At 47.9% G+C, this 24784-nt stretch overlaps 10 protein-coding genes across 11 annotated transcripts; 7 read left to right on the forward strand and 3 right to left on the reverse strand.

Moving 5' to 3' along the window:
* Positions 1-908: 908 nt before the first annotated feature.
* On the reverse strand, positions 909-2654 carry THI4 (thiamine metabolism- protein). The gene is made up of 5 exons (XM_058496608.1): positions 2621-2654; positions 2475-2565; positions 1725-2250; positions 1231-1667; positions 909-1179 (listed from the first exon to the last, which is right to left on the reverse strand). The coding sequence occupies exons 3-5, from the start codon at positions 2202-2204 to the stop codon at positions 1104-1106; spliced, it is 993 nt and encodes a 330-aa protein (XP_058353860.1). The 5' UTR covers positions 2205-2250; positions 2475-2565; positions 2621-2654; the 3' UTR covers positions 909-1103.
* A 682-nt stretch (positions 2655-3336) lies between these two features.
* Positions 3337-4915, forward strand: ONS95_003309 (uncharacterized protein; the record flags this gene model as incomplete). The annotated part of the gene is made up of 2 exons (XM_058496609.1): positions 3337-3808; positions 3864-4915. The coding sequence occupies 2 exons, from the start codon at positions 3337-3339 to the stop codon at positions 4913-4915; spliced, it is 1524 nt and encodes a 507-aa protein (XP_058353861.1).
* A 1016-nt stretch (positions 4916-5931) lies between these two features.
* ONS95_003310 (uncharacterized protein) lies at positions 5932-6927 on the forward strand (the record flags this gene model as incomplete). Its single annotated transcript, XM_058496610.1, has 1 exon — positions 5932-6927. One exon carries the CDS (start codon positions 5932-5934, stop codon positions 6925-6927), a length of 996 nt encoding a protein of 331 aa, XP_058353862.1.
* Positions 6928-6958: 31 nt separating this feature from the next.
* Positions 6959-7748, forward strand: ONS95_003311 (uncharacterized protein; the record flags this gene model as incomplete). The annotated part of the gene is made up of 3 exons (XM_058496611.1): positions 6959-7170; positions 7221-7378; positions 7450-7748. The coding sequence occupies 3 exons, from the start codon at positions 6959-6961 to the stop codon at positions 7746-7748; spliced, it is 669 nt and encodes a 222-aa protein (XP_058353863.1).
* Positions 7749-8070: 322 nt separating this feature from the next.
* On the forward strand, positions 8071-9620 carry ONS95_003312 (uncharacterized protein; the record flags this gene model as incomplete). Its single annotated transcript, XM_058496612.1, is given in 6 exon segments — positions 8071-8075; positions 8113-8193; positions 8213-8292; positions 8579-8883; positions 8937-9049; positions 9105-9620. 6 exon segments carry the CDS (start codon positions 8071-8073, stop codon positions 9379-9381), a joined length of 861 nt encoding a protein of 286 aa, XP_058353864.1. The 3' UTR covers positions 9382-9620.
* A 292-nt stretch (positions 9621-9912) lies between these two features.
* Positions 9913-13297, forward strand: SEO1_1 (MFS transporter (Seo1)). 2 transcript variants are annotated; one of them, XM_058496614.1, is made up of 4 exons: positions 9913-10428; positions 10483-10522; positions 10573-11525; positions 11580-13297. In XM_058496614.1, the coding sequence occupies exons 1-4, from the start codon at positions 10079-10081 to the stop codon at positions 11716-11718; spliced, it is 1482 nt and encodes a 493-aa protein (XP_058353866.1). In that variant the 5' UTR covers positions 9913-10078; the 3' UTR covers positions 11719-13297. The 2 variants fall into 2 exon arrangements, with proteins under 2 accessions (XP_058353866.1, XP_058353865.1); XM_058496613.1 differs by having other exon boundaries at positions 10573-13297.
* ONS95_003314 (uncharacterized protein) lies at positions 12034-13026 on the reverse strand (the record flags this gene model as incomplete). The annotated part of the gene is made up of 1 exon (XM_058496615.1): positions 12034-13026. One exon carries the CDS (start codon positions 13024-13026, stop codon positions 12034-12036), a length of 993 nt encoding a protein of 330 aa, XP_058353867.1.
* A 2163-nt stretch (positions 13298-15460) lies between the features above and the next one.
* Positions 15461-16399, reverse strand: ONS95_003315 (uncharacterized protein; the record flags this gene model as incomplete). Its single annotated transcript, XM_058496616.1, has 2 exons — positions 15461-16238; positions 16287-16399. The coding sequence occupies 2 exons, from the start codon at positions 16397-16399 to the stop codon at positions 15461-15463; spliced, it is 891 nt and encodes a 296-aa protein (XP_058353868.1).
* A 1300-nt stretch (positions 16400-17699) lies between these two features.
* ONS95_003316 (uncharacterized protein) lies at positions 17700-20180 on the forward strand. Its single transcript, XM_058496617.1, has 3 exons — positions 17700-18377; positions 18436-18807; positions 18877-20180. The coding sequence occupies exons 1-3, from the start codon at positions 18072-18074 to the stop codon at positions 19690-19692; spliced, it is 1494 nt and encodes a 497-aa protein (XP_058353869.1). The 5' UTR covers positions 17700-18071; the 3' UTR covers positions 19693-20180.
* Positions 20181-20335: 155 nt separating this feature from the next.
* ONS95_003317 (uncharacterized protein) lies at positions 20336-24633 on the forward strand. The gene is made up of 4 exons (XM_058496618.1): positions 20336-20399; positions 20473-21743; positions 21832-22252; positions 22301-24633. Exons 2-4 carry the CDS (start codon positions 20766-20768, stop codon positions 24502-24504), a joined length of 3603 nt encoding a protein of 1200 aa, XP_058353870.1. The 5' UTR covers positions 20336-20399; positions 20473-20765; the 3' UTR covers positions 24505-24633.
* The last annotated feature ends 151 nt before the right edge of the window (positions 24634-24784 follow it).

Consider the following 24784-nt stretch of genomic DNA (forward strand, 5'->3'; position numbering starts at 1 on the left):
AAAAACACTTACTAGTGTTGTGAGTATATTTGTTTTGACGATTATTCTGACAATCGGCGTAAAAGTGTGATTTGTTTGGCAGGCGCAAAGTCAGAGACCAATTGAAGATTTGGTAAACGTAAACATTGTTCACAGGTATCTTTCACTTTAACCTGCAGACGCCGGACTGGTATCGGTATTCTGGTAATAAACACGGCATAAGGAACCACCGGTAGGAACCTTCGCCACGAATACTCCACCAATCTCGCTTACCGGAAAAATCAACATGACCATGATGATGGAGCCACCCGCCTGGGGTAACGATACTAGGAGAAATTCAACTCTTCATTTTGAGGCTATTACTATGGAAGCACAAAACGTACGACTCGCCTCTCTTAATAGGAAGCAACCCGACGAATACGGATTCTGTCTTGAACCCAGCTGCTGCCATCACCTTCCCGATATGCAGCTGGCAATCCATTAATACTCGGGAATCTCTACAGCACAACAGCCACATCAGCCAGTAACGAGATGTACCTCGACTTCAGTCACGTCTCATCCTGGGATTTACCTACCTTAGATAGCTATCGCATCGTGCGCCTGACGTGATCGAAGCATATTGTATCTCTATTACTTCAAACACACGCCGCCGAACGAGACTTCCGACAAAGAACATGACGTGGAAGTTTGATATACATTTGTCAATATCTCAACGTTTGGTAACATCAGGATCTGGTTTAGTGAGTGGGTATCATGGAAATTAAGTGGCTTTGTTGAATCTGTGAGGGGATAACAGTCAAGCAGCGTGATGCTGCCAAGAGCCTTAACCAACTTCACACTAGATGCCGAATCATCTACGTATACTGATGGAAATGCACCTGTGACGATCCGAACTATGTGATCTTGGAAAGAGCAGCCAAGTAACGGACCGCAGTGAGGGTGAATCACAGAAGTTTTCACCGTATATTTTGAGTTTGACAAAGGCCATGGTGAAGCTGGATGTGTAATGAGCGTGATTGAATTGTCCTTATATACTTTACTGCACTCCATCCATGTTTCAATCATCCTGTGCTTCCACAATATGCGCTTGCCAAGTATTACTTTCAAATTTATGATAGTCCGAATCAGTAAGCATTCTGGAGCTTGCGTTCCTCAAAGACCTTCAATGCCTCCTCGGCGGCCTTGACACCGGAAAGTGCCCTGCGAAAACTGTCAGTACGTAAAACCAAGAATTGGGAGCATATAACGCACATAGCGCCAAAGGTAGGGCCCATTCGATTAGCCCCATCGACCTCGCTGAGCTCCATGCCACCAACAATCAGGCCCGGCACAACTTCGCGGGTGCGAATGACGATGGCGTCCTCAGCAGTATTCATGTCCAAGCCACGCATGCCACCGAGCTTCTCGATCTGCTGCATGGACACGAGGCGCTTGACGCAAAATGCACCAAACGGACCATCGTGTCCAGTGGTGCTGATGACTAGAGGAGCATTGATGGTGTTTGGATCCATACAGGATTGGTCATCGTGGTGCATAGTCACAAGAGTCCAGTTTGTAACGACGCCAGCGATGCGAAGGGTGCCATCGGGATTGGCACGGGTGATCAGATCCTCAACCGCAGTGGCGTTGAAAAGCTTGATATTGGGGAAAGATAGGACTTTCGAGAGAAGGGTGGAGGTGAACAAAGCCTGGAGACAGAGTAGTTAGATTTATGTAAAAATCAAGGAGTGAGAGTCTAGACTCACGGCATGCTTGACAACCACGAAGTCTCCCTCGTCCTCAAACGGAACACCAAGATCAGTCAGGAACGCATCAGCGGGCTTTCGCATGACCATAGCGCTGAAGAGCTGACCACCGAGCCAAGCGCCGCCACCAGGAGATACAGAAGCTTCAATGATGGCGATCTTTAGATCCGGACGAGCCTTGCCGAGCATGTAAGCGGTGCTGAGACCGCAAGATCCAGCTCCAACAATGACAATGTCGGACTCGGCATAGGTGTCGAGATCAGTGAAGTAACGACGGGTCATGGCACGAGAGACCTGAGACTCGCGGATGGGAGCGAACTTGAAGCCTTGCTCCCACTTATCGGCCAACTCGGTAAGAGTTTTAGATTCGGCCTTGGGAGAATTGACGGCGAAGCTCTTCACGTCGAAGGCATTCTTCAATGGGGCAGCCTCGGTGTGGGCGGGCTCATTGAACATTGCTGCAGGTGGAGACATGGTCATTGATTTGGTTGTTTGGTCACTTTGATTGTAGGATCAAGGTTGAAACCTAATTGGGTTAGAGCTGTCTTTCGACGGGGGAGAGGGGGAGGCATGATCCTTTCGCAGAAATTACTCTGATCAAGTTCATATAACCGTATCATCTCAGAACGAGCCCAGCTTTTCGTGTCATCAGGCCGAACATCTCATCCATAGGGATGGTGGATGTGTAGCTGTGATGACGCTGGGAACGAACACCGGTTCATGCAAGATGGTTTACAATCGATGAAATACCTTGATCCTCCTAAGGATAATTCCACTGCTTGGGTGACATGACTCCCGCTTTCATAGTGGGTGGTTGTACTTTAGGTACTGAATCAGGAACCTGGAATGCCAATATGTTGTCAGCTTGAACTTGTTGCGAGGCGGAATATACAGACGGTGTGTTTTTATGCGAACACTCAGATCTTGGTGGTGGAAAGGTTTGAAGAAGGGCAAGTACTGGTGGGCAGGTGGCATGATGTTTATACTCCGAGTGAAAGCTCGTGAAGAGGGGTAGCTCTTTAGTGCCCCCACTATGCATCTCCAGACTCCAAGGGAGCAAGAGGGAACTTCCCGTGCAGGGCCATTTGAATCAGCTATCGAGCCAATCTGATTGCATGGGCTGCGTGGTTTACGACCAAACAGAATAGACTAAATCTTTACAGACCCTTAGTCATCGAAGCAGTAACCTATCAGTTCCATTACGATGGGGCATTATTCGTATATTGAAAGTCAATTGGACACATCCAACGGGCGACATCGGCAGGGGAGATCCGGTGTGCAAGCAATTTAGCCAGCGTCACTGGCTCGGAGAAGCCGGGAGAGGGACAGACCACGGAGAGGAAGTCGTTGAGGCATGGTAAACAGAGCAACCAGAGCGATGGGAGATAGCAAACGAAACTGTCCATTGGCACGGAGTATTAGGTCCGCCTGAGCCGAAGCGAACAAAACAAAAGGAGGTGGAAAAGGGGCTGCTGGAGTGGAAGTGTGCTAGCGCGTTTGTCACGTGAGGGGGCGTAAGTTCAATGATGGTTCGAAGGAACAGGATAACGCGTTGGCTCCAAGCCTCGCATCAGATCATTCAGACCAACCACAGCACTACAGTGCCTTCAAGATGTCGCGCAGATCAAGTCGTAAGACAGAAAATCTATCTCTGGATCCCGAATCATTAACCACTCGATCTGCAATTCCCAAAAGAGGTCGCAAGGTCGTGAAGGTTGAGACAACAGAAGTGGCTGCACAAGTCGCGAAATCTTCCACCAAGACCACGAAGAGGACCGTGAAGGCAGAAATACACTCGGACGAGGAAGCGGAACAAGAAGCACCATCGCCGACAAAGATCAAAACGACCAAAGTAAAGGCAGAAACCGTGGTAGAGGAGAAAGTGACCAAACCAAAGAAAGTAGTAAAACGCAAAGTCAAGGACGAGTACGACGAGAACGAAGACCCGGAAGATAACAAGTCGAAGAAGAAACGCAAGACAAAGGAGGAGAAAGAAGCCGAGGCTATGCCTCTTGCCACTCGTACAGCAGTTGGAGGCCTAAAGTCGGCAATGCACATCGGTGCCCACGTCTCTGCTGCAGGAGGTATATCTCGTAATTTAATATGCTGGTGACCAATATCTGATGTGTCGGTCTGTAGGTGTTCAGAACTCGATAAATAATGCTCTCCATATTGGTGGCAATTCCTTTGCCTTGTTCCTCAAATCCCAACGAAAGTGGACCAGTCCTCCCCTCGCACCAGAAGCTAGAGACCAATTCAAGGCATTCTGCCTTGAACACAAGTTCGATGCTGCGAAGCATGTCCTCCCCCACGGGTCATACCTCGTAAATCTTGCTCAGCCAGATCCTGAGAAAGCCACGCAGGCGTACAACTGCTTCTTGGACGACCTACAACGGTGTGAAGCCCTGGGAATCAAGCTGTACAACTTTCACCCCGGCTCTACTGGCAAGCACCCGCGACTAGAAGCAATTGCTCGTATAGCCGCTCAGCTGAACAAAGCACACAAGGCAACCAGTTCAGTGATTACCGTTTTGGAGAATATGGCTGGTAGTGGCAATGTGATCGGCGCTACATGGGAGGATCTTCGGGATATTATTGCTCTTGTCGATGACAAAAGTCGTGTCGGTGTATGCATTGACACCTGTCATACTTTTGCAGCTGGGTATGACCTACGATCACCCGATGCTTTCAAGAAGACTATGGACAGCTTCTCAGAAACCGTTGGGATGTCATACCTGAAGGCTCTCCATCTAAACGATAGCAAGACGCCGCTATCCTCCAACCGGGACCTACACGCAAATATTGGCACTGGTTTCCTTGGACTGCGAGCCTTTCATAATGTGGTCAATTTCGCCCCATTCCAAGATCTCCCGATGGTCCTGGAGACTCCCATTGAAAAGAAGGGTGCTGATGGGAAAGCTGTGGAAGATAAGGGAGTTTGGGCTACGGAAATCAAACTTCTCGAGGGCCTCATTGGGGCTGATCCTGATACGAAGGAGTTCAAGGAAGAAGAGCAACGGCTTCAAGATCTCGGAGCTGAGGAGCGGAAGAAATATCAGGGACAGGTTGACAAGAAGCAACAGAAAACTCTGGATTCAATGTTCAAAAAGGCACCTGCAAAAAAGAAAAAGGCTAAGAAGGAGGAAGACGAAGACGTGTCGGATGACAGCGAAGGTACATGTAGCCACTAGTAATCCGCTGTGGTCCCATGAACTTATTGTAAGACACAACAATTGGCCATGGAGTTGTATGAATAGAAAGTCGAAGCGCGCCCACGTCCAGAGATCTAACTCCAAGTCTACCTTGTTCAATTGCACCAGTCTAGAATCCTTGAAGAGGACATCGGCTGGTCGTCTACCAAGTCCGAGCATTTGGCAATCCTGTGTTAAATCTCCAAAATCAGTTGGTCTTGTGGATCCCTCAGCTAGATTTGAGATCTGAGAAGGACCAGTCAAAGTACCAAAACGTTGGGCGTTTCCGCCTCGCGACTACGTGTCATTTGTCGGGTGATTGCATGTGCTTAACACAGCGACCCACTTTCTCATCAAGAACTCACAAGCTTTCTGTCTTACAAATGTTGCTTGTCGTCCCGCCGTGGTTGAGGTATTATGTTGTCGGTGATGTGCAACACTTCTACCTAGAGCATCAGGGCATGAGGCGGACCATGGAGCATCCAGACCCCAGCGAGTGCTGCACAGTCCCTGACATTCCTGTTCTGCATTGGTTGTTTGTATTCCTGCCTCTTTGATCTCTCGCTTCACATATCACTGCGGCTGCACCAAATCCTCGCTTAAGTACTGTTTGAATGTTTGTATTATTGCCACGACATAAGCAATTTAAAGTCACCAGGTGCATATTTGCTATCGACGTCCGTTTCAAGCGGAACTATGCACACCTCACCCCCAACTGTTCTGGCTGGCCCTACCAATTGAAGATTGGGGTACAAACCATGCAAGATGCCGCTGTTGGGCTCAGCTACTCCTAGCCTCCTCACCATCGCAATGCCCAGTCTCCACCTCGTACACCCGCAGAATAAAATATGAGCTGGCAATAAGGCAGCCGAGGATTTCAGGTCGGTACGCAATAGATGTGCCTTACGACGGCTTCTCAAATTGAGTGACGACTCAGCATTGTGGTTCGCACAGTAGTGCAGCTAGGCTTACATATATAACCTACCTAATGGTGAGGTCGTTACCATTTTGCTGGAATGCTCTCCCTCACATGTCCCTGCGCAACTCCTAGAAAGGGGAACATCGCTCGTCGCTCTCACCGCAGAGTACGTCGACGATATTCATATCCCCATCCGCCCACACCTCCACTGTGTTCAAGAGATTACCCTTCTCTCCCCTTCCCGCTGCCTCTGCATCTGCCATATCCCACCAACGATACGCCGTTCAATAGCTACGACCCGTGCGACCTTCCCATTCAGCAACCACCGCCGCTTGATCTAGCTCCGCCTCTTCTAGGATCGACTATCCTACGTCCGAATCTCTTCCAGCAGGGTATCATACAGCCAAATCCTGTCCCGCGACACTTCATACAGCCTCCTCCACCTATCTATCAGCCGGGTCCGCCCTCGTTTCAACGTCCAGCTTTCCCGCCAGTGGTGTTGCCCCCTCCACCGCCACCACCGCCTCAGCCAATTCTTGTCGGACAACCAGGTCCTCCGGCATTACCACCATTGCTTGTTGCTCCACCACCAATTCTAGTCAACAATCCGCCTCCAGTTCTTGTCAACCACCCCCCACCAATTCTGGTTGGTCCTCCGCAGGCTATTATTCCGGCCCCGCCAAACTTCAATCCTCTACAGCAGGTGACTGTTGCCCCTCCAGCTCCCCGGGCCCAAGTGCCAGCTCTTCCACCACCACCAGTACAAGTACCACCTGCAAATCCACGGCCAATTCTCAATCAAAATCCTGCATACCCTGCTCCTGCCAACCCTCAGAATCAGCAACCGAACAATCCTCCGAACCCACAGAATAATAACGCACAGGTTGTACCCCCTGCAGGCGCGCAGAACGGACCTCAAGTTGTTGCTGGAGCCAACGCTCAAGGCAAGGCCCAGGCAATCGCTCAAGTCAATGCTTCACGAAAGACTCTTATTCGAGCTTTAACGAAACGCGGAAGCAGGAGACAGAACATATTGCTGTGTATCCATCACCTTATCAACGCAATTTGCGGAAGAAAGAAACAGGGCGGTTAGATCATCTTCCCGCGAGGGTCAAATTTCCAACATGGTTATTTATGATGACCGTAGCTCTACACGAGGTTCTTTCCAGCGTTCTGAGAACCTGGAGAGTACTATTCAAAATGTGATCCGTTCTCTGTTTAGGAATGACCTCTTCTCCGGCGACGAAGACGTCAGATTTGGTGGGCTGCGAAATCTGGCTGGTCTGAGTGATGATCGAAGAATGGAGGAGCTTATGGTCAACGACATGATCAGGCGGTATGTTGCGCACGAGCTTGTTTTCACCTTCCCACTGACCGCGACTGCAGTGTCAATCTAGGTGTACAGCTCGCCAATAGTCTCGTCAGTCCTCATATGGTGCATGCAGAAATCCATCCCAAGATCTCAGATAATGGTATCTACCGTGGCGACTACCCTCGCGAGTTTGAGCATCCTCGTCGGGTTGAGTGGTTTCTATCCCTAGAAAGTAAGGTTCCTCCCCTAACCATCTGGTATTTCTTGTTATTTACATACCACATTGCAACTAATATCGTATAGGCGCATCACTCGACCGCATCTGCCAAGCATACGGTCTTCCCACGGGCGGATATTCCAGCAGTTACGACAATCCGCTCTTCAACAACTTCCGCGAAGTGTTCTCTCGCAGCTGGGGTCCAAGCTACTCTTCTGACACAGCTCGAGAATATCGGCTCCTCAATCTTTTCCAGTATCTTGGTGTGTATGTGGGTGATGGGCCGAGACATGATCGTGTTAGTGACACCCTTGATGGGAACAGATTGCTTGGAAGGGGACTGGGTGGACCTGGAAGTCAGAGGGGCTTGGGTTGGATTTCTTGACAGATTGCTGATGATCTTCTAGTGGTGGTTGAAAAGTCTGTGTATTGTGCTTGGTGTCATTTTGCTATTTCGGAAATTCGTGTTCGTTTGGTGGGTTATCTGGTCCTTGCTATGTGTTATGCTCTTGTTTGGAGGACAGATACATGCCGGATTTAACGTGTTTTGATGTCGTAATGTCGGCATGTTATGAATTGTGGGAATGCAGTTGGTCCTTGGGGTCGATATATGTCCTTCTAATCTAGAGTTCCACGCCTCGATTGAATACGACCTCGTTTCTCCATGATTCATTTGACTTCGTTACAAATATCACAGAGTTTCCCAAATGTTGTATGCATCCAATAAGATTCATTCAGGTATTTCTCAGCCGCTCAAATGAGCACCTCGTCAAGATACAGCGTCTGGGCTTAGAGTTCAGGCCTATGCCAATTCATCAAGTCATCAACTGGTATTTCTCCTGCCGGCAGGACCTTGCAGATCAACACATATCGCCCAAAATTACGAGAGCCTATCGCTTACCTGATCAAGCAACCTTATTGGTTCGCAGGTAAGACTTCATGTCAACAACTGGTTATATTCTTGGCAGCCACTCCAGGTCCCGAAATCCATCACGCCAGCAAAACAAAGCTTGAAACGCTTTCATACTTAAAGGTCATTGTTCTACGGGTCATGGAAAATGTTGTCAAGTACTTTCTCACTGGATTTTATTAATTTAATTGCACCAAGATGCAAGCAATTCAACTCAAAGCCAAAGGCGGACCCGCGGAATTCATCACCAACCGACCAATCCCAGCCCTCCCTCCAGTCTGCCTGCTGATAAAAAAAAATCGCAGTTGGCCTCAATCCTCATGATCTCCTCGATATCGACGCCCCATGGAGTATCAGCGATGCAGGCGACCTTCTCGGTTGCGATTATGCAGGAATTGTGGAAGAAGTCGGTTCTGCCGTCATCAGGAACTTAAAAAAAGGAGATCGAGTATGTGGATGCACGAGACCTAATCCTCTGCAGCCTGATTGGGGAACTTTTGCGGAGTATGTTATTGTTGTTGGGGATATGCAGTTGCATATTCCTGATGAGATGAGTTTTGAAGATGCGGCTTCGCTTGGAGTTAGTATCTTGACGGCGGGTGCTGTTTTGGTACGTAAGATTCGAGTCGATAAAATGAAGGAAAGAAATTGATGAGAGACTAGTATGATACCTTGGGTTTCAAAACGCCTCCAGATGGCAACGAGGCTAGATGCCAGATTCTCATCTACGGAGGAAGTACGTCAACCGGTAGAATGATGATTCAGTTCGCAAAACTGTAAGCTATACCACAGGACTAAAGCAAAGTGACGAATTTTACTAATTTCTCAAAGCTCGAATTTCGAAATCATCACCACGTCTTCACCCTCAAGCTTCTCCCTCCTCAAATCTCTCGGTGTAGACCACGTCTTCGACTACAACTCATCCAGCTCTCCTTCCTCCATCCTTGCCCTGACCAACTCCACTCTTGGTCTCTGCATCGATTGCTTCTCTCAACAAAGCAGTTACGAGTTCTGTTCTGCAATTCTCGCAAAATGTGCAACATACGTCAGTATCACACCTATGATCAAGGTCGATCGCCAGGATTTGGTGTTCAAGGTCTGCATGTGAGTTTTGTACTTTAATGCGCCGTTCTTGATTCAGGGACAGAAGTTAGAGGCGACAGAGGGGCCTTTGATAGTGCAGTCAGATTTGCGGAGTTTGCAAAGGGCATGTTGAAGAGTGGTGAGGTGAAGTGTCATCCGAATGAGGTGCGTGGTGGTGGGCTAGAAGGAGTCTTGGAAGGAATTCAGGAGATGAGGGAAAGGAAGGTGGCTGGGAAAAAATTGGTTTATGGTGTTGAGAAGTAGTTGAAACTTTTTGTCGCTAAACGTTTGGTGGATATCTTTTTCTTGTGGTGGGGCGAGAGTTCAATGTAAACAACGGTTGTCGGCAAATCTCACCTACAAGTATTCGCAATCAAAAATCTTTGAAAGGGTGGCCACCATTCATACAGGTTGGATAATAGCTTCCACCGGCAAATATACGGTCTTGTGTTGCTGGGATATCTACTTTCTAGCACGGTGGTTGAGAGTGGGGTGATGGATCCTCACGCAAATTTAATAAGCACGCCATTCAAGCTGTAATGTTACAACGCCAAACGAGAAAAGCATTGTGGCTCAAAAGTGGAGGCTTGGAATGAGAAGAGCCGCGGGAATGGCGTATATAACATAAGTGCAGTCACTCTTGATATTTCTTTTTCTGCTTGTCAGTCTATCTCAACCTCTGCGGCTGGTTACCAAGAAATCGCCCTGTCGGAACTCCAAAAATGGCTTCATATCCGGACGAAAAGGCCATTGCTCCCACTTCCACAGTACCACTGGACTCATACACCGAGAGTACATCTATCAAGATCTCTGACAGTCCAATCCAGATATCTGGGAATGTTGCAGCGGAGCCTCAGCGCCAAAAATGGTACCAGTACTTTGCTCCGACGGACACTCCCGAGGAACGACGCTTGATCCTCAAACTCGATGGATTGATCATGATCTTTGTTTTTCTGGCATATTGGGCTAAAGTCTTGGATTCTTCGGCGACGAGTACGGCATATGTCAGTGGGATGAAGGAGGACTTGAAGTTGTTTGGAAATGAGCTGAATTACTTAAATACCGTTTATATGTGAGCTTTGCAACTTTGGAACAACTTGAAATATTTGAAACTGATCAGATCTAGGGTCGGATTTATTGTCATGCAAGTCCCATTGACGATGCTGGTATGTTCCTAAAGTTACATTTTCTTCAGGACAATATTGACTGTCTCGAGATGACTCGTCTCCCAGTGAACTATTTCCTCCCAGTAGCAGATCTTCTCTGGGGTGTCTTCACGCTTGTACAGTACAAAGCGACAAGTGTGAACCACCTCTACGCATTCCGGTTTTTCGTAGGAGCACTCGGCGGATTCTTCTTCCCAGCCGTCCAGTGGTACCTCGGATGTTGGTACAAACGTACGGAGCTCAATCGTCGTGGCGCTCTTTTCTTCATCGCCAGTCAAGTAGGAAGCATGAGCTCGGGGTACATCCAAGCTGGAGCATACGACTCATTAAATGGCACGCATGGTATCGAGGGATGGAGATGGCTTTACATCATCTGCTTCTCCTGCACAATCCCAATTGCCGTCATCGGATTCATCCTTTTGCCTGGCACCCCAGATAAACCGAGTTCACGATTCTTGACACCTGAAGATGTCGCTCTTGCAAGAGCACGCATGGCGTCGGAGAAGCGCGAGCCAAGCAAGCCTCTTACTTTCTCCATTGTCAAGAAAGTCCTGCAAGGATGGCACTTCTACATCCTCGTTCTCTTCGCTTTCTTCTTTTCGCAAGCAGATGGTGTATCCTCAAATAGTGGTCTACCTATCTGGTTGAAAGAGACAGGACATTCAGTGTCCTCGATCAACACTATCACCACTGTGTCACCTGCTGTTACCATCGTCTCGAGCATCATCTGGGGTATCATCGCTGATGCATATGATGCCAAAGTCTCGCTTATTGCCGTCACTGCGGTTCTGAACATATTCGCGAGTGTGGTTCTCGCAATTTGGAATGTCCCCGTTGGGCTCAAGTACTTTGCATTCTTCCTCAGTGGAACCCCCGACGCTATTGCTGCGATCATCTATGCGTGGGCGAATGAGATTTGCGCTGGGAACGCGGAGGAGAGAGCCTTGGTGATCAGTTCCATGAACACCGTCGGCAATACTTTTGGAGCGTGGCTTCCTTTGTTGTGAGTCCCCACTGCAGGTTACGTATAGGAAATTTGTACTGACTTTGAGATTAGTGTTTGGAAGACAGTTGATGCTCCTAGATATCTCATTGGGTACAATTGGACGATTGCTCTTGACGTCTGCATGCTTGGCATGCTGTTTGTGCTCAGACATTTCTGGAATAGAGAGAAGAAGCTTGCGAGTGCTTCTTAACAGTAGGTCACTGGCTTCCGACAATCCCTGGGCCGTTCGCGCGTCTGAATATTGTCCAAGGTTTTTGACTGAGCAGAGGCGCATGATGTTTGATCCGATATAAAAATGGGAGACGGGGGTCAATATCTTGTCACGCAATGTATACCAGCATATGTCCACGGGCATGGCAAAGATTCGACGGCAATTTCGTTATAGAACTGGGGGAAGTGATTCCAATGAGCAGAGTAACCGAATATCCAGTCTCCTCTGCAAAGTTGCAATGGGGGAAAGGAGCAATGTGAACAATGAATGGTGTGTTCCGAAAATACGACGCTCTCATTCCGAGCTCATCCTCGTCAACAGCGACGAAGAAAGATTTTGTTCCGTTTTCGTCGAATTCTCCTCAATTGCATCTCCGAGAAGAACAAAAACTTCTCCATGACCATTTGCAGCCGCAGCTTGCAAAGCTGTTTGCTTCTTCTGTCCCGAAACAGCTCCCAATTCCGCCCCGGCTTCAATCAATCTCTTAACGATCTCAACATATCCATATTCAGCAGCAGCGAGCAGTGCGGTACCTCCTCCATTATATGCCCCTGGTGCATTCACATTGGCCCCATGTTTCAAAAGTTCATTTACAATGTCCAGATTTCCATGCAGCGATGCATTCTGTAGAGCAGTCAAGCCAAAATATCGTGATGGAGGCGCATTAACATCAGCACCTGTTGCGAGAAGTCTGCGCACAGCCGCAATGTTGCTTGTCGGTGAGCACGAAGCTTGCAATGCCGTCAATCCCCCGTAACGCGCACCAGGAGCATTTACGTCTGCTTCGATCTTAAGCAGTTTCTCGATCACCGCCAAATGACCACCCTCAGAAGCAGCCTGTAGTGCTGTTCGGCCATTATACTTCGCTGCGGGAACATTGAAATCCGCACCAGCAGCGAGAAGCATATCTACGATCTCGATATTACCCGCTACGGCAGCGATTTGCAATGCTGTCCTCGGACGATTGAAATCTCCAGCCGCATTTACATCTGCTCCTGCTGCAATTAATCGGGCAACGATAGATGCATGCCCCTGAGCACAAGCTGCTTGCAGAGCGTTTTGGCCGTACCACCCAGTTGGGGGAGCATCAATACTTGTCAAAGGGTCGGAGAGGAGACACTCGACTGTTGCGAGGTCGCCGTCGCGACAAGCAAGTTGCAAGTCCGTCCAGCGATCTTGTTCTTCGATTTCGTCGAGGGAGTCGCCTATCGTGGGGTCCGAACAGTAGCCTGTTGTTGTGGAGATGTTTTCTATTGACCTCAACTTGTCGAAGTTCCGAGACGACATCTTGCACGACTTGATCTTCGATGTTGGTGGGCAAAGAGATCTGTGAACGCAACATAGATGGAGTGTGGGATAGTTTAATTCGCGCTGGCTGTGAGCATGTGGCTTCACGGCACAGCAGTGTGTCTATCTCCAACTCGCAGCATCCGGGACGTACGCTCAGAGGTAATACGAATGATTCGAATCATAAGGCTGGCACTGTTTCATTTTGTATCATTGACAGCATTACAAGGGAATTCTCTCATCACGGAGAGATGGAGTTGATGTTGTTGAGTGACGTTGATGCAGGAGGATGATCTCGTGAGGATCGTGTTGCTGCTTTAAATACAAAATACGAGCTAGTCCCCCATTCGACTTGGCAGGGGCTTAAGCGAGGCCTTCTTGCAGCGGATTGATGTCTTTCTCTGGCAATTGTTTATACTATGTCACCAAAGATCCACTCACGTCTCTCCTCATTGTAATTGCTAGTCAAAGTCTCATTACATACCTGAGAACAGCATACTAACTTAGCAGAAACGTACCATAAGAACCGGTTTCAAATGAGGTTCAATCTTGACGTTCATGTCCTCAAAAACCTGCCCGTTGCCCATAAATTGAGAAGACCAGTCAGTGGCCAGGTGGTTCAATCGCTATTTCTCTGCTGAAAGGTTTAGTAAAGGTTCAAAGAAGCCCAGTTTTATTAGCAGCAACAATACAATCTTCCCGACAGCGAAAACTATATCCAAGTGTCTTGACACATCTCTTCAGAGCTCAACGCTCTCAAGACTTATTTATCACAGATCCTTCACCATCAGCTAAAGGCATTCTTTCACGCGCGAAATTATAATAAAACGGCAAAAATAAATTGACATACAACAGAGGGTATTCGCTAGTGGTCACCCACCTAACTACTAATCCCCCGATTTGGAGCTTATGGAAGGCAGAGCGGACGGGATGCCCAGTTCTCTTCAATATATGGTCGTATGTGACAGCTTTAAGCCTTATTGACAGATAAATGGGAGAGCAATAGACCGAAGAGTGGGTCATTGAGAGTTTGGTGGAATTGGAAACGATCCTAGCACACGAGTTGCAGAGTCCCACGACCTAACTTCCTTTGACCCTAGACAAGCGCTATATGAAGAGGTCTGATAATCACCATGAGATCTAAATCAAGCCGTCGCAATATTTATGCTCCTGCGATTAACTCTTTGAGGAGTGGACACTTTTGTTTTCCCTGAAAATCCGTGCCTCCCGTGGAGGTAGTGAATTAAACCTCAGATTCAATGCTTTCTTCTTAGACCAGCTATTATATCCAATGTATTGTATTATCAACGTGGAAAGTTTTCATTCCTTGGAATTAAGCTTCTTGCTCTTGGTGCTGATTTTGGTGGTGTCAGTCTTGTTACTGAACGCAAGGTTGAGATATAAAGACTCGCATTCTTTCATTCTTTATTCTGCACTCATGACCGGCGATTGCAACTATATCAAAAAATGTTTCAATCAATTCTTTTCTCCGCTCTTTCTTTATAATTCCAGTAGCTTTTGGGTCGAAGAATCCATCAGGGATCAAGCCTCTTGACCACGAAAGCAGGAACTTGTGAAGAACGATGTGTAAGGAGCTTTTGTAGGCTTGCCCACGCCTGGTTGATCCGATGAATGGAGCATTGTTGTCAAGGTCATCTCTGATTGTCACAAGAACAAAAGCCGAGGATATTCGTCCGAGAAGATAGTATTCAGCCAATCATGCGACGAGTCGAGATCTAACTTTTCTGCATCACGGTTGAATGTTGCCTCTCATGAAGCTTGAAGTCCATGCAAGCTAGCCATTCCTCGTCATAGAGACACAAATCTGCACCAAGTCCGAACTCATGAAGGCTAGGATCTGTGTGGGTACGTTGTTGCGAAGGAAGTCGGTTATGTGGTGGAGGGAGTATGGTATATATACTAAGGGTTCAGGCATGCAGTTGCTTGATTCGCATTCAATGTGACCATGAAGTAACTGTGTTGAAGTTAAGACCTCAAAGTATTTGCTGGCTCGAGCCAAGTGGGTGAATATGCATGCGAAGCACTCGTTGCAAGGTTCGTTCACCGAAGGGTGACGTACTGACCCTGCTGTCCGAGGGTAATCAATGGTGTGTCTTCGGCCTGGTACTGCTTCGGCCAGCTGAGGAAATGGTGTGTTGAATGAGGCTGGCCGCTCAGAAATCCAGATCATGGTGCTTAGAAAGCTGAGCACTTGCTCACAACACTAGCAATCCAAAAACTTCCTACTCTCCAGACAATTGTGTTGATATCACCGTGGTGCATATGAAACTGTATAGGCCAATTAGCGGGGAATGCCTGCTGGCTTGTCATTGTCTAATTTCATGCCTAGAATCATCTTGACTTCTGGGCAATATTCCATAATGTGATCCACTTGACTTTTGTCATCCCAAATCTGTAATACATTAGCAGATGTTTATTTATTGCAGGCGGGCTTAAGTTCAATGTTTGTGGGGCAAAGTGGATAGATCCATACCTGCTCATGATGTACACCTAGCCAGCCAATATGGTACCCCAGAGGCTTCTCGTCCCATACACTCTCTACGCTGAATGTCTTACTGATATTGGCTGCCGGCATGACATGCCCCTTCAACCCATGCAATCTTTGCGCAAGCCATAGATCTTCCAATGCACCATCACCATGTTTCCTCGTCTGATTCCCCAGAACATCCATAATTTTGGACACTTTCCGCAGACTCAATCCTCCATTTCCTCCATATGTAGCTGTTTTCGACCAAGGTGCTCCAATCCAATCCCACTGCAGGAAATCATTCAATGTAGTCGGCGCATTGGCGCAGAATATGCTGTCAGGCTGCCAAACTAGCAAATGCTCCGCAGGTGAGAGTATGTCTCGGTAGAGGTGGGGATCGGTAAACATCTGTGAGATGGTCTCGCGATTCGAGAGGCTGTAGTTGGATGGGATGTCGAGAAATTGAAGCTTGCCGGAAGCTTCAAAACGGGAGATAGTGGGAGAGGCACGCATGAATGCTACAGCGACGGGCGAACCCATGAACTTGAATGTCCATTCTGGGGGTATGATTGCCATCATATGGGTAAAGAGTGCGGGGAGGTGGGGCAGTGGTCGAGTTTCGACGAGGAAGGCTAGTTTTCGGGGATCGTAGGGAGAGGGAGGAAGCACGATCGTGGTGCTGGAGCTGAAGCTCGGTAGAGAATATTGTAGCTCATTTCTGGATCTGAAAGAATTAGAAAAGGGTATAGACATGGAAAATGAGGGGTCCTACAAGAAGTATATGCCGACAAAGAATATTAGCAGAAGAATTGCTCGGTTTGTCATGAATTGGCTTTTTCTCCTAGGTGCTTGCCATGCAGCCATGATATCTGAGGGTTTGAACATGAAGGAAAGTTTGAATACTGGAAAGGCAAAGTAACAAATATACAGCAACGACGCAAGGGATGGCTAGGGTATCTGAACAAAAGGAATGTACTTGAGCCGTCAAAGTCATGAGTGACAGAAGCAAGACAGAAAAGAAAAACATAACATCAAACGAGAACAAGTCATCCATATGTACTCCTTACTTCTTACGCGGCAGTCCTCGATCGGGCAAGGATGGAGCTATCAAGTCATAAATAGACCGAAGCTTGGTTCCCGTTGTGGAGATATCCCAACTGTTTGGGAGCTCCCCTAGGCTGTGCTTGGCATAGAGTTCGCAGATGAAACACAGGCGAATTTGTTCCACCGTCCGAACTCACAGGGAAGATCCGCAGAGACGTACGCGTCTTGGCACAGATATGGTGGAGTTGATCGCGTGCACTTCATGTGGTGATACAGTATTGACACCAGATGCGAGACGTAAAGATTCGAACCATACCAGAAAATAATTGAACAGAATATCATCTTGATACGAGCAAGCTCTGGAAACATGTTGCTTCAACACCGCTTGGGCCGGCGTTCAGTCAGCCACTGCACGGGTTGGGGCTGTTGGGCTGACGAATACTGTGGGTACTGATTAGAGATCGTCGTAATCCTTGTGCCAGAAAACAAAATGCAGCAAAGTCAAGCCTTTGATGTCAGAGGGTAGATGGCAGAAATGTCGTTGACAGGTGTACCGAGCGACAATGTCGTGAAAATACTGCAATGATGTGACACGAAGCGACGTTGGAATTGGGTTGGAAATTTGGACAAGACGCTTAACACGTGACTTTAGCATTGTTCGGTTGCTACCTGCGTACTTGAAAGGTTGGGCGTTGTGCACAGCAGGAGATTCTACGCAGATACTTAAGTTCGTCCCTTTATGAAAGCCATACCTCTCGACAAGTTCCTCTCTGACCGAAAGGCTCCAAAGCCATAGCCGACACGTGACATTTAATGAAGGTTGTGTGGTCCGAATCTGGTATCAAAGAGCTCTGATGCAATTTGGTATACAGAATATATAGCTTAAACTTTGAATCAAATTCCTTCCTTGCAAAACTTGCCTCCTTGACACCTCTCCTGAATGATAAGTCTAACACGATCTCCTCACTTCCTCATGGTACTGAGACAGAGACAATGCCTTCAGACGTCGGATATCCCCCTTTAGTACTAAGCGAGACCGACCAGACTTTTCGGAAGTGAAGCGGAACAGTTTCCCTGCGGAATCGTTTCCATGTGAGCGATTCCATCTCAAAATCATAAGAATAAGCGGGGAAGGAGGAGATGCAGACATCAACTGAGAAGAAGTTCAGCTGAGGGAGCTTTACGTCAATTAGTCGTGTGGTTTCCGAGAACCAAAGAGGGAACCCGGACGGACTACTCGCATAGGAAACGGCGCTTGAGCGGCTTTTCTAGAAGCTCATCTGCACCATTGTGACGCGGTGTTTACGTACCGAGCATTTTTACGAGCCCATCTTGAGCCGAGAAGTGGTTCCGCTGTCTGTAAGTATACATACAGATGTCGATGCCAGTGTTGAATCAGTCCTCCTTACAATCCTGATGCAGTACAGTGTTTGTCCAACTCAAGGTCGCGCCGTTTCAATCGTAGCATTTCATTTTCCAGCTCTAATTTCTACTTTTCATTCTTCTTTCCAAAATGCTTCTCGAAACTCTTACAGAACTCCGTGGCTTTGCACTCTTAGGTCTGGTTGTAGCAATCATTTCCGCTCAGTTTCTGTATAACAAGTACGGACATGGTATTAACCATATACCGGGACCTTTCTTGGCATCTTTGACAGATTACTGGCGATTTTTCCTTGTCTGGGGGAGACGACCTGAAGTGACACATATCAAACTTCACGAAAAATATGGGGATCTGGTGAGGATAGGTCCGAAGACAGTACTTGTTGCCGACTGGGAGGCGACGAAGAAAATTTATGCACTCAATGCTGGCTATGTGAAGGTACTTTCTAACCCCCAGCTTGATGTGTTGCTTCAGAAGCTGACTTCTTACTTTTAAGTCTGGATTTTATCCTGTCCAGCAAAACATCGCCAAAGGCAAACCACTGCATACCTTATTCAATTCTGAAGACGAGAAATTCCACGCCAGACTGCGCCGCTCGGTAGCTAGTGCATATTCCATGAGCAATCTTGTGACCTTCGAGCCACTCGTGGACTCGACTATTGCTGCTTTCATCACGCAGCTACGAAACAGAGTCGTCGATAAGCAAGGAGATGATGCGATATTGGATTTCGGAACTTGGCTCCAGTACTATGCTTTCGATGTCATCGGAGAGCTGACGTTCTCGAAGCGACTTGGCTTTGTGGACCAGGGAAAGGATATTGATGGTGTGATCTCGGTGCTTGAGCGGATGCTAAATTATTTTGCTGTGGTAAGTGTGGGGTAAATCAAAGCCACAAGCAAACAAACCTTCTCAGTCATGTCTAACGCTGCCATCCAGGTTGGTCAAATTCCATGGCTTGACCGTCTCTTTCTCAAGAATCCACTGCTACTTTGGTGTGCCGAGAAGGGGTACATTGATACAACTTCACCAGTTGCTGTCTTCGCCAGATCGCGAATGGCGTCTCGCCTCTCCGGGGGCGATAAGTCAAAAGCCCCTGATGAAAAGAATGCTTCACCAGCTCGTCGTGACTTCCTCGACAGATTCATTGCCGCCAACAAGAAAGACCCAGATTTCATCACCGATCAACGGGTTCTTGCACTAACCGTCGCTAATGTCTTTGCTGGCTCAGATACCACTGCTATCACTTTGAGAGCCGTGTTCTACTTCTTGATGAAACACCCTGAAAACATGAAGAAACTCCTCCTGGAACTGAAAAATGCAGATCTCGGCCCGATGGACCAAATTGTGTCTTGGGAGCAGTCCCATAGCCTCCCGTGTCTGAGCGCCGTAATCCAGGAGTCTCTAAGGATGCATCCGGCTGTGGGACTTGCGCTCGAGAGAATCGTGCCTGCGGGTGGCCTTCAGGTTGGCAAGACTTTCATACCTGCTGGTACGAACGTCGGTGCCAATGCTTGGGTGGTGCATCTCAACGAGACGGTCTACGGATCTGAGCCTGAGAAGTATCGACCTGAGAGATGGCTGGAGGTGGATGATGCGAAGAGGACAGAAATGAATAATGCGTTGTTCTCGTTTGGCATGGGTGCTAGGACGTGCATTGGGAAGAATATTAGTTTGTTGGAGATGTATAAGTTGGTGCCTACCATGTTGAGGCAGTTTGAGGTAAACATTTCCTCGGATATCTATTTTGAGTAGAGGTTGTATGTGTGCTGACTTGATGTTTTAGATCTCTTTTGCGAAGGAGAATAGTGATTGGACGTTGCACAATGCTTGGTTTGTTAAGCAGTCAAATTTCTTTGTCAGGATCAAGAGCAAAGCCTCAGGAGAATGAGCAGAGGAAGATCTGGAGACAAAGATTACCGATATGTCGTAGTGCTCTTCAGGATTACAGTCCCAGGTACTGCTAGGACAGCAGCCTCAGCAGGTGGCTGAAGTTTCCCATGATGCACTGCGAAGAAATGTAATTGGGGTTCAGCACATCAGTCCTGAGGAACGTGCTTCTCATTAATCTCAGCTGTCTCAAGTGAAATCCCTCGCACGTCGTGGGCCTGTCCTTCGCCAATCTTGGCTATGTGAGTTTAGATCCGTTTGTTGATTTTGACGCCTCGCTTCATCCTTAGATTCGCAGATATGAAGTTGCACATTTGAGTTGAAACGGTAGTAGGACACCGAGCTAAAGCGACAGTAAATGAAAAAAATATGCCAATTATATTGGGAGCGGCAGATATTTTCAACTTCTCTCATGATAACTATTTCTTCCAACAAAAGCTCTGTCACGTGCTATATATCTTGCTGGTACTCAACGTTTTCCCTCTCGATACACTCAATGAAGCGAAGACACCAGGTAACAAGATCATATTTCAGACGATTTAAATTGAGAAATTTACTCATTAACAGACAAGGTAAGCTTTGTTATGTTAATAAAACATATCAGCCAGCCAAAAAGGGAAGTGTTAGCTGAAGTCTGGTACCAAGACGTCGTCGTCCTTGTTGTCCTTCGCCCCTTCCTTACCTCGAATAAGAATGGGCAATCTTCACCTCCATGATAACTTGATAAACTGACCGACCTCTGGGTACATATCTTACATTTTCAGGGACTCAATCCGCCTTTCGCTTTTCACCTCAGCATTTTGCCATTTCGGAGCACGTGGTGATAGCTGGTTGCTGGGCAACCGGGCTTGGCATGTATGTTGTGATAACAAATCTTAGTACCAACAGACGGAATCCAAACCACAACGCCAACACAACGAAACGCCAATAACGACAAGATGTCTGTCTCCGAGGATCTGATCGATTTCGAGATCATCGAGAACCAGAAAGAAAACATACAATCATTACCAGGAGGACGATCAGCGCGCGCGCTGGCTTCCATGTTCTCCCCATCACCCCTCCATAAACTCGCGACACCAACACCTTCCGACACGAAAAACCTCAACGATGTAATGAGAAATGAATACGAGAAAGAAATTCTCACCATCGCGGAATCAGATGACCCATTGGACGTCTATGACAGATATGTACGGTGGACACTGGACGCGTATCCTTCTGCGCAAGCAACACCAGCATCGCAACTCCTTCCTCTACTCGAGCGCGCAACCAAGACCTTTCTCACTTCCACACAATATAAGAACGATCCTAGATATCTGAAACTATGGTTGCAATATATCCGTTTCTTCTCCGATGCACCCCGCGAGACCTTTGCCTTCTTGGCCCGTCACAACATTGGAGAGGGACTGGCATTGTTCTATGAGGAGTTCGCGGCGTGGCTGGAGGGTGCACAAAGGTGGGCACAGGCAGAGGAAGTCTACCAAATGGGAATTGAGAAGGAGGCAAGACCAGCACCGCGGCTGCTTCGCAAGTATAATGAATTCCAACAACGATTCTCGCAGAGACCAGAGGATGCGAATGAGCCCTCATCCCCAGCACTTCCCACAGTACGGCCTGCACTTGCCGCAAAAGTCGACCCTTTCGCTGCTGCTGCACCAAGAGATCCGCAAGCACCGAGGCCCAACTCTGGTGTTGGAGGGACAGCAAAGAGTGGTAGACAAAAGCTTACAATTTTCTCGGACGCGGACAATGAGGCACCTCCTCCTGGATCAAGCGGGTCAACAAAGGGCTGGGAGAGCATTGGATCGCTGGCAGATCGGAAGAAAGAGAATGTGATGGAACCAAAACCATGGGTTGGAGAGACTCTGAAGGCCGGAGGAAAGAAGAGTAGCACCAAAATGGCGGTGTTTAAGGACGAGGTAAGCTTTACTTTTTCTTCCCTTTCTTCTTGCAAATATTGATGATCATAGGACTAATGATTGTCGGTTACGGCGTTTTGTATTTCAGTCTCAATTTCTACCACGTTTCGATTATCCACAAGTTACAGACCCTGCGAAGCAACAAGTGACTGTGAATCAAAAAGGGAGAACAGAGAGAATTCATGTTAACCTTGAAGCAATTTACCCTTCCCCAGATGTTGTGGGCTCCGAACTAAGTCTGGAAGAATTGAGAGCGGGCTCTCGAGGCTGGTTATCTAAGGTTTGGCAACGTGAGAGTCTCGTCAAAGATGTTGACATATCTTTATGCTCTCAGGACAGCACTCAGGATGTTGGAGTAAAGGTTGAAGAGATCACCCGAGGAGTCTCGGAAAAGCTCGTAATCGCGCGTGATCCTCCATCATTAGACGAGAATGGAGCAGCCAAGGAGCCAGCACGAGAAGGAAGAGGGAGAAGGATGAAAATCAAAGAAGTCAACGAGACGCAAATAAGTAAGTCATCAACCTGGTGCCAATATCGCTACCACTAACGCAAAATAGTCAAAGCGAAATTGTCATCTCCCTCCGGGCCCAAGATGAAGAAACGAAAAGCTTCTAAGGAACAAACAATGACTTTGCATACTCGAGCTGCTACTGACGATATTTACGACCTGTTCAGCCAACCGCTTCCTGCACCCGAAGAAGAGGAAGAGGAGGAGGAGGAAGATGAAAGCGACGATGAGGACGACATGACCGACGGAGATTACACTAGCGGTGGTGAGAGCACTGGTACTGGACGATTGATGACTGCTAGTGAAGCTGGAGACGATGAAACTTCGGACGTGAAAAGCGTCAGTGAATGGTCCGAATTTACAGCGAGGAAGCACATTCCGGATATTGAGGATGAAGAGGACGAAGACACTCGAGCATCGAGATTCACAGAAGCTGATGACGAAGCTTTGGAAGCCATCGAAGTCGAAATTCCTGTGGATGAGAGCGATGGAAACCAGGATCCCGAGGTCATCACCCCAATATCGCCTGAGCTCCCATCAATTGCGCGGACCTCGTTTGTTCCAATACCTCCAGAAGACTACGAACCACCTCTGCGACCGTATCGAGATGCGGCTCAAGTGTCACAGAACAGACTTCCGTTCATGACGCCGATTGCTGAAAAGACCGAGTCTTCTTTAGGACTTCCTACGATGCGCCAGGACAAGGACTACTTTACTTCCAAAACACCCACCAAGGAGAACGGGTCCAAAAAGCCACCTGTTCGTCTCGGTGATGGTCTGGGAAGCAGTCCGTTCAGGGAAATCATCAACGAATCAACACCTGTTGAGAGAATTGCTCCACCTCAGCTTGGTAGAAGCACCAAAACAAACAAGACGACTGCTATTGCGGCCAAAGTTCAAGCAAGTGGTGGACCACTGGCGAAAGAGATCGCCCCCAAGGGACCAATAATCAAGGATGCCCAATGCAATCCTGTGGACGATTATACCAGAAACATGATTTTCGAAGCTCTTCAGCCACCTCTTACTACCTATGAAGGCTATTTCGATCACAAGGACGAAAATCTCGGTCGAACTGCGGAGATCAAGAAATATGCAAAAGCAGCATCGAAAATGCACAAAAATGCTAGCGAAAAGACTGCTACAAACCTGGCTATGCCGCCCATCCTGCGATTTCCAGGAGCAGAAAGGCAATACATGGTTAAGCGAGAACTAGGAGCTGGTGCATTTGCACCAGTATACTTACTCGAGAATATCGCCGCAGAAGAAGATGTCGAGCACGACGAGAACCAAAAACCACAAATGGGCAAAGGAGCTTTTGATGCCTATGCTAGAAAGAACCTCGAAGCTCTCAAGATGGAAGACCCGCCATCAGCCTGGGAATTCTACATAATGCGCCAAGCAAAACGACGACTCGGCGTCTCTCGGGCAGCCGAAAGCGTTATCAATGTTTACGAAATGCATCTCTATGCCGACGAATGCTACCTGATAGAAGAATTCCGCGACCAAGGCACACTCCTGGACGTTATCAACCTGGCTCGCATGGAAACAAAACCTTCAGCAGCAGGACCTGGCGTTATGGACGAGTCCCTCGTCATGTTTTTCGCCATCGAACTCCTCCGCACAATCGAAGCTCTACATTCCAAAGGAATACTCCACGGTGACCTCAAAGCAGACAACTGTCTAGTGCGCTTAGATCAAATCCCCGACTCCGACGTCTGGTCTCCAAAGTACCGTAAAGACGGCACAGGTGGCTGGAACAAGAAGGGTGTTGCTCTCATTGACTTCGGACGCGGTATTGACATGAAAGTTTTCCGTCCCGATGTCCAGTTCATCGCAGATTGGAAGACTGGTCCTCAAGACTGTGCTGAGATGCGCGAGCTTCGTCCTTGGACTTACCAGATTGACTACCATGGTCTTGCTGGCATTATCCACTCTATGCTCTTCGGCAAGTACATCGACACCATTGCTGACAAGAGCGCTGGTCTCGGAGCGGCATCAAACAAAACCTGGCGCATCAAAGAAAGCTTAAAGAGGTATTGGCAGACGGAGATTTGGAGCAGTGTCTTTGATTTGTTGCTAAACCCGGGAAGTCATGTTGAGGGTGAGGAGGGGACGAAGATGCCTGTTCTCAAAGGCATGAAGGGTGTTAGGGAGAGCATGGAGGTTTGGCTGGAGGGGAATTCGGAGAAGGGTTTGGGTTTGCAGAGTGCGTTGAGGAAATTGGAGATGGGGCTTGGTGCGAAGAAGAAATAAATGGGCGTGGTATTGAAAGGAGACAGGTGGTAATGATTGCATGATCGGCGTTTGTTTTTGGGTTGGGTTGGTGGAGTTGAGGTTGCGGGGTGTTGTCTACATATAAGTATTCGAATCACTTTACAATACCATTTTATTAACTTGCTTTTTTTCATCTGCCCATGACTTTGCACTCTCCTTCCAGGTGGGTCGCTTACAGTAGTTATCCATCGACCTTGGTATAGGTACGCATAAGTGTGTATTGAGCTGAGGTGTAATGACATGTGAGTGTGTGTGTGAC

Source organism: Cadophora gregata (genome assembly GCF_030347475.1).
Source record: "Cadophora gregata isolate MNR1 chromosome Unknown scaffold_12, whole genome shotgun sequence".
Taxonomy (NCBI): Eukaryota; Fungi; Ascomycota; class Leotiomycetes; order Helotiales; family Ploettnerulaceae; genus Cadophora; species Cadophora gregata.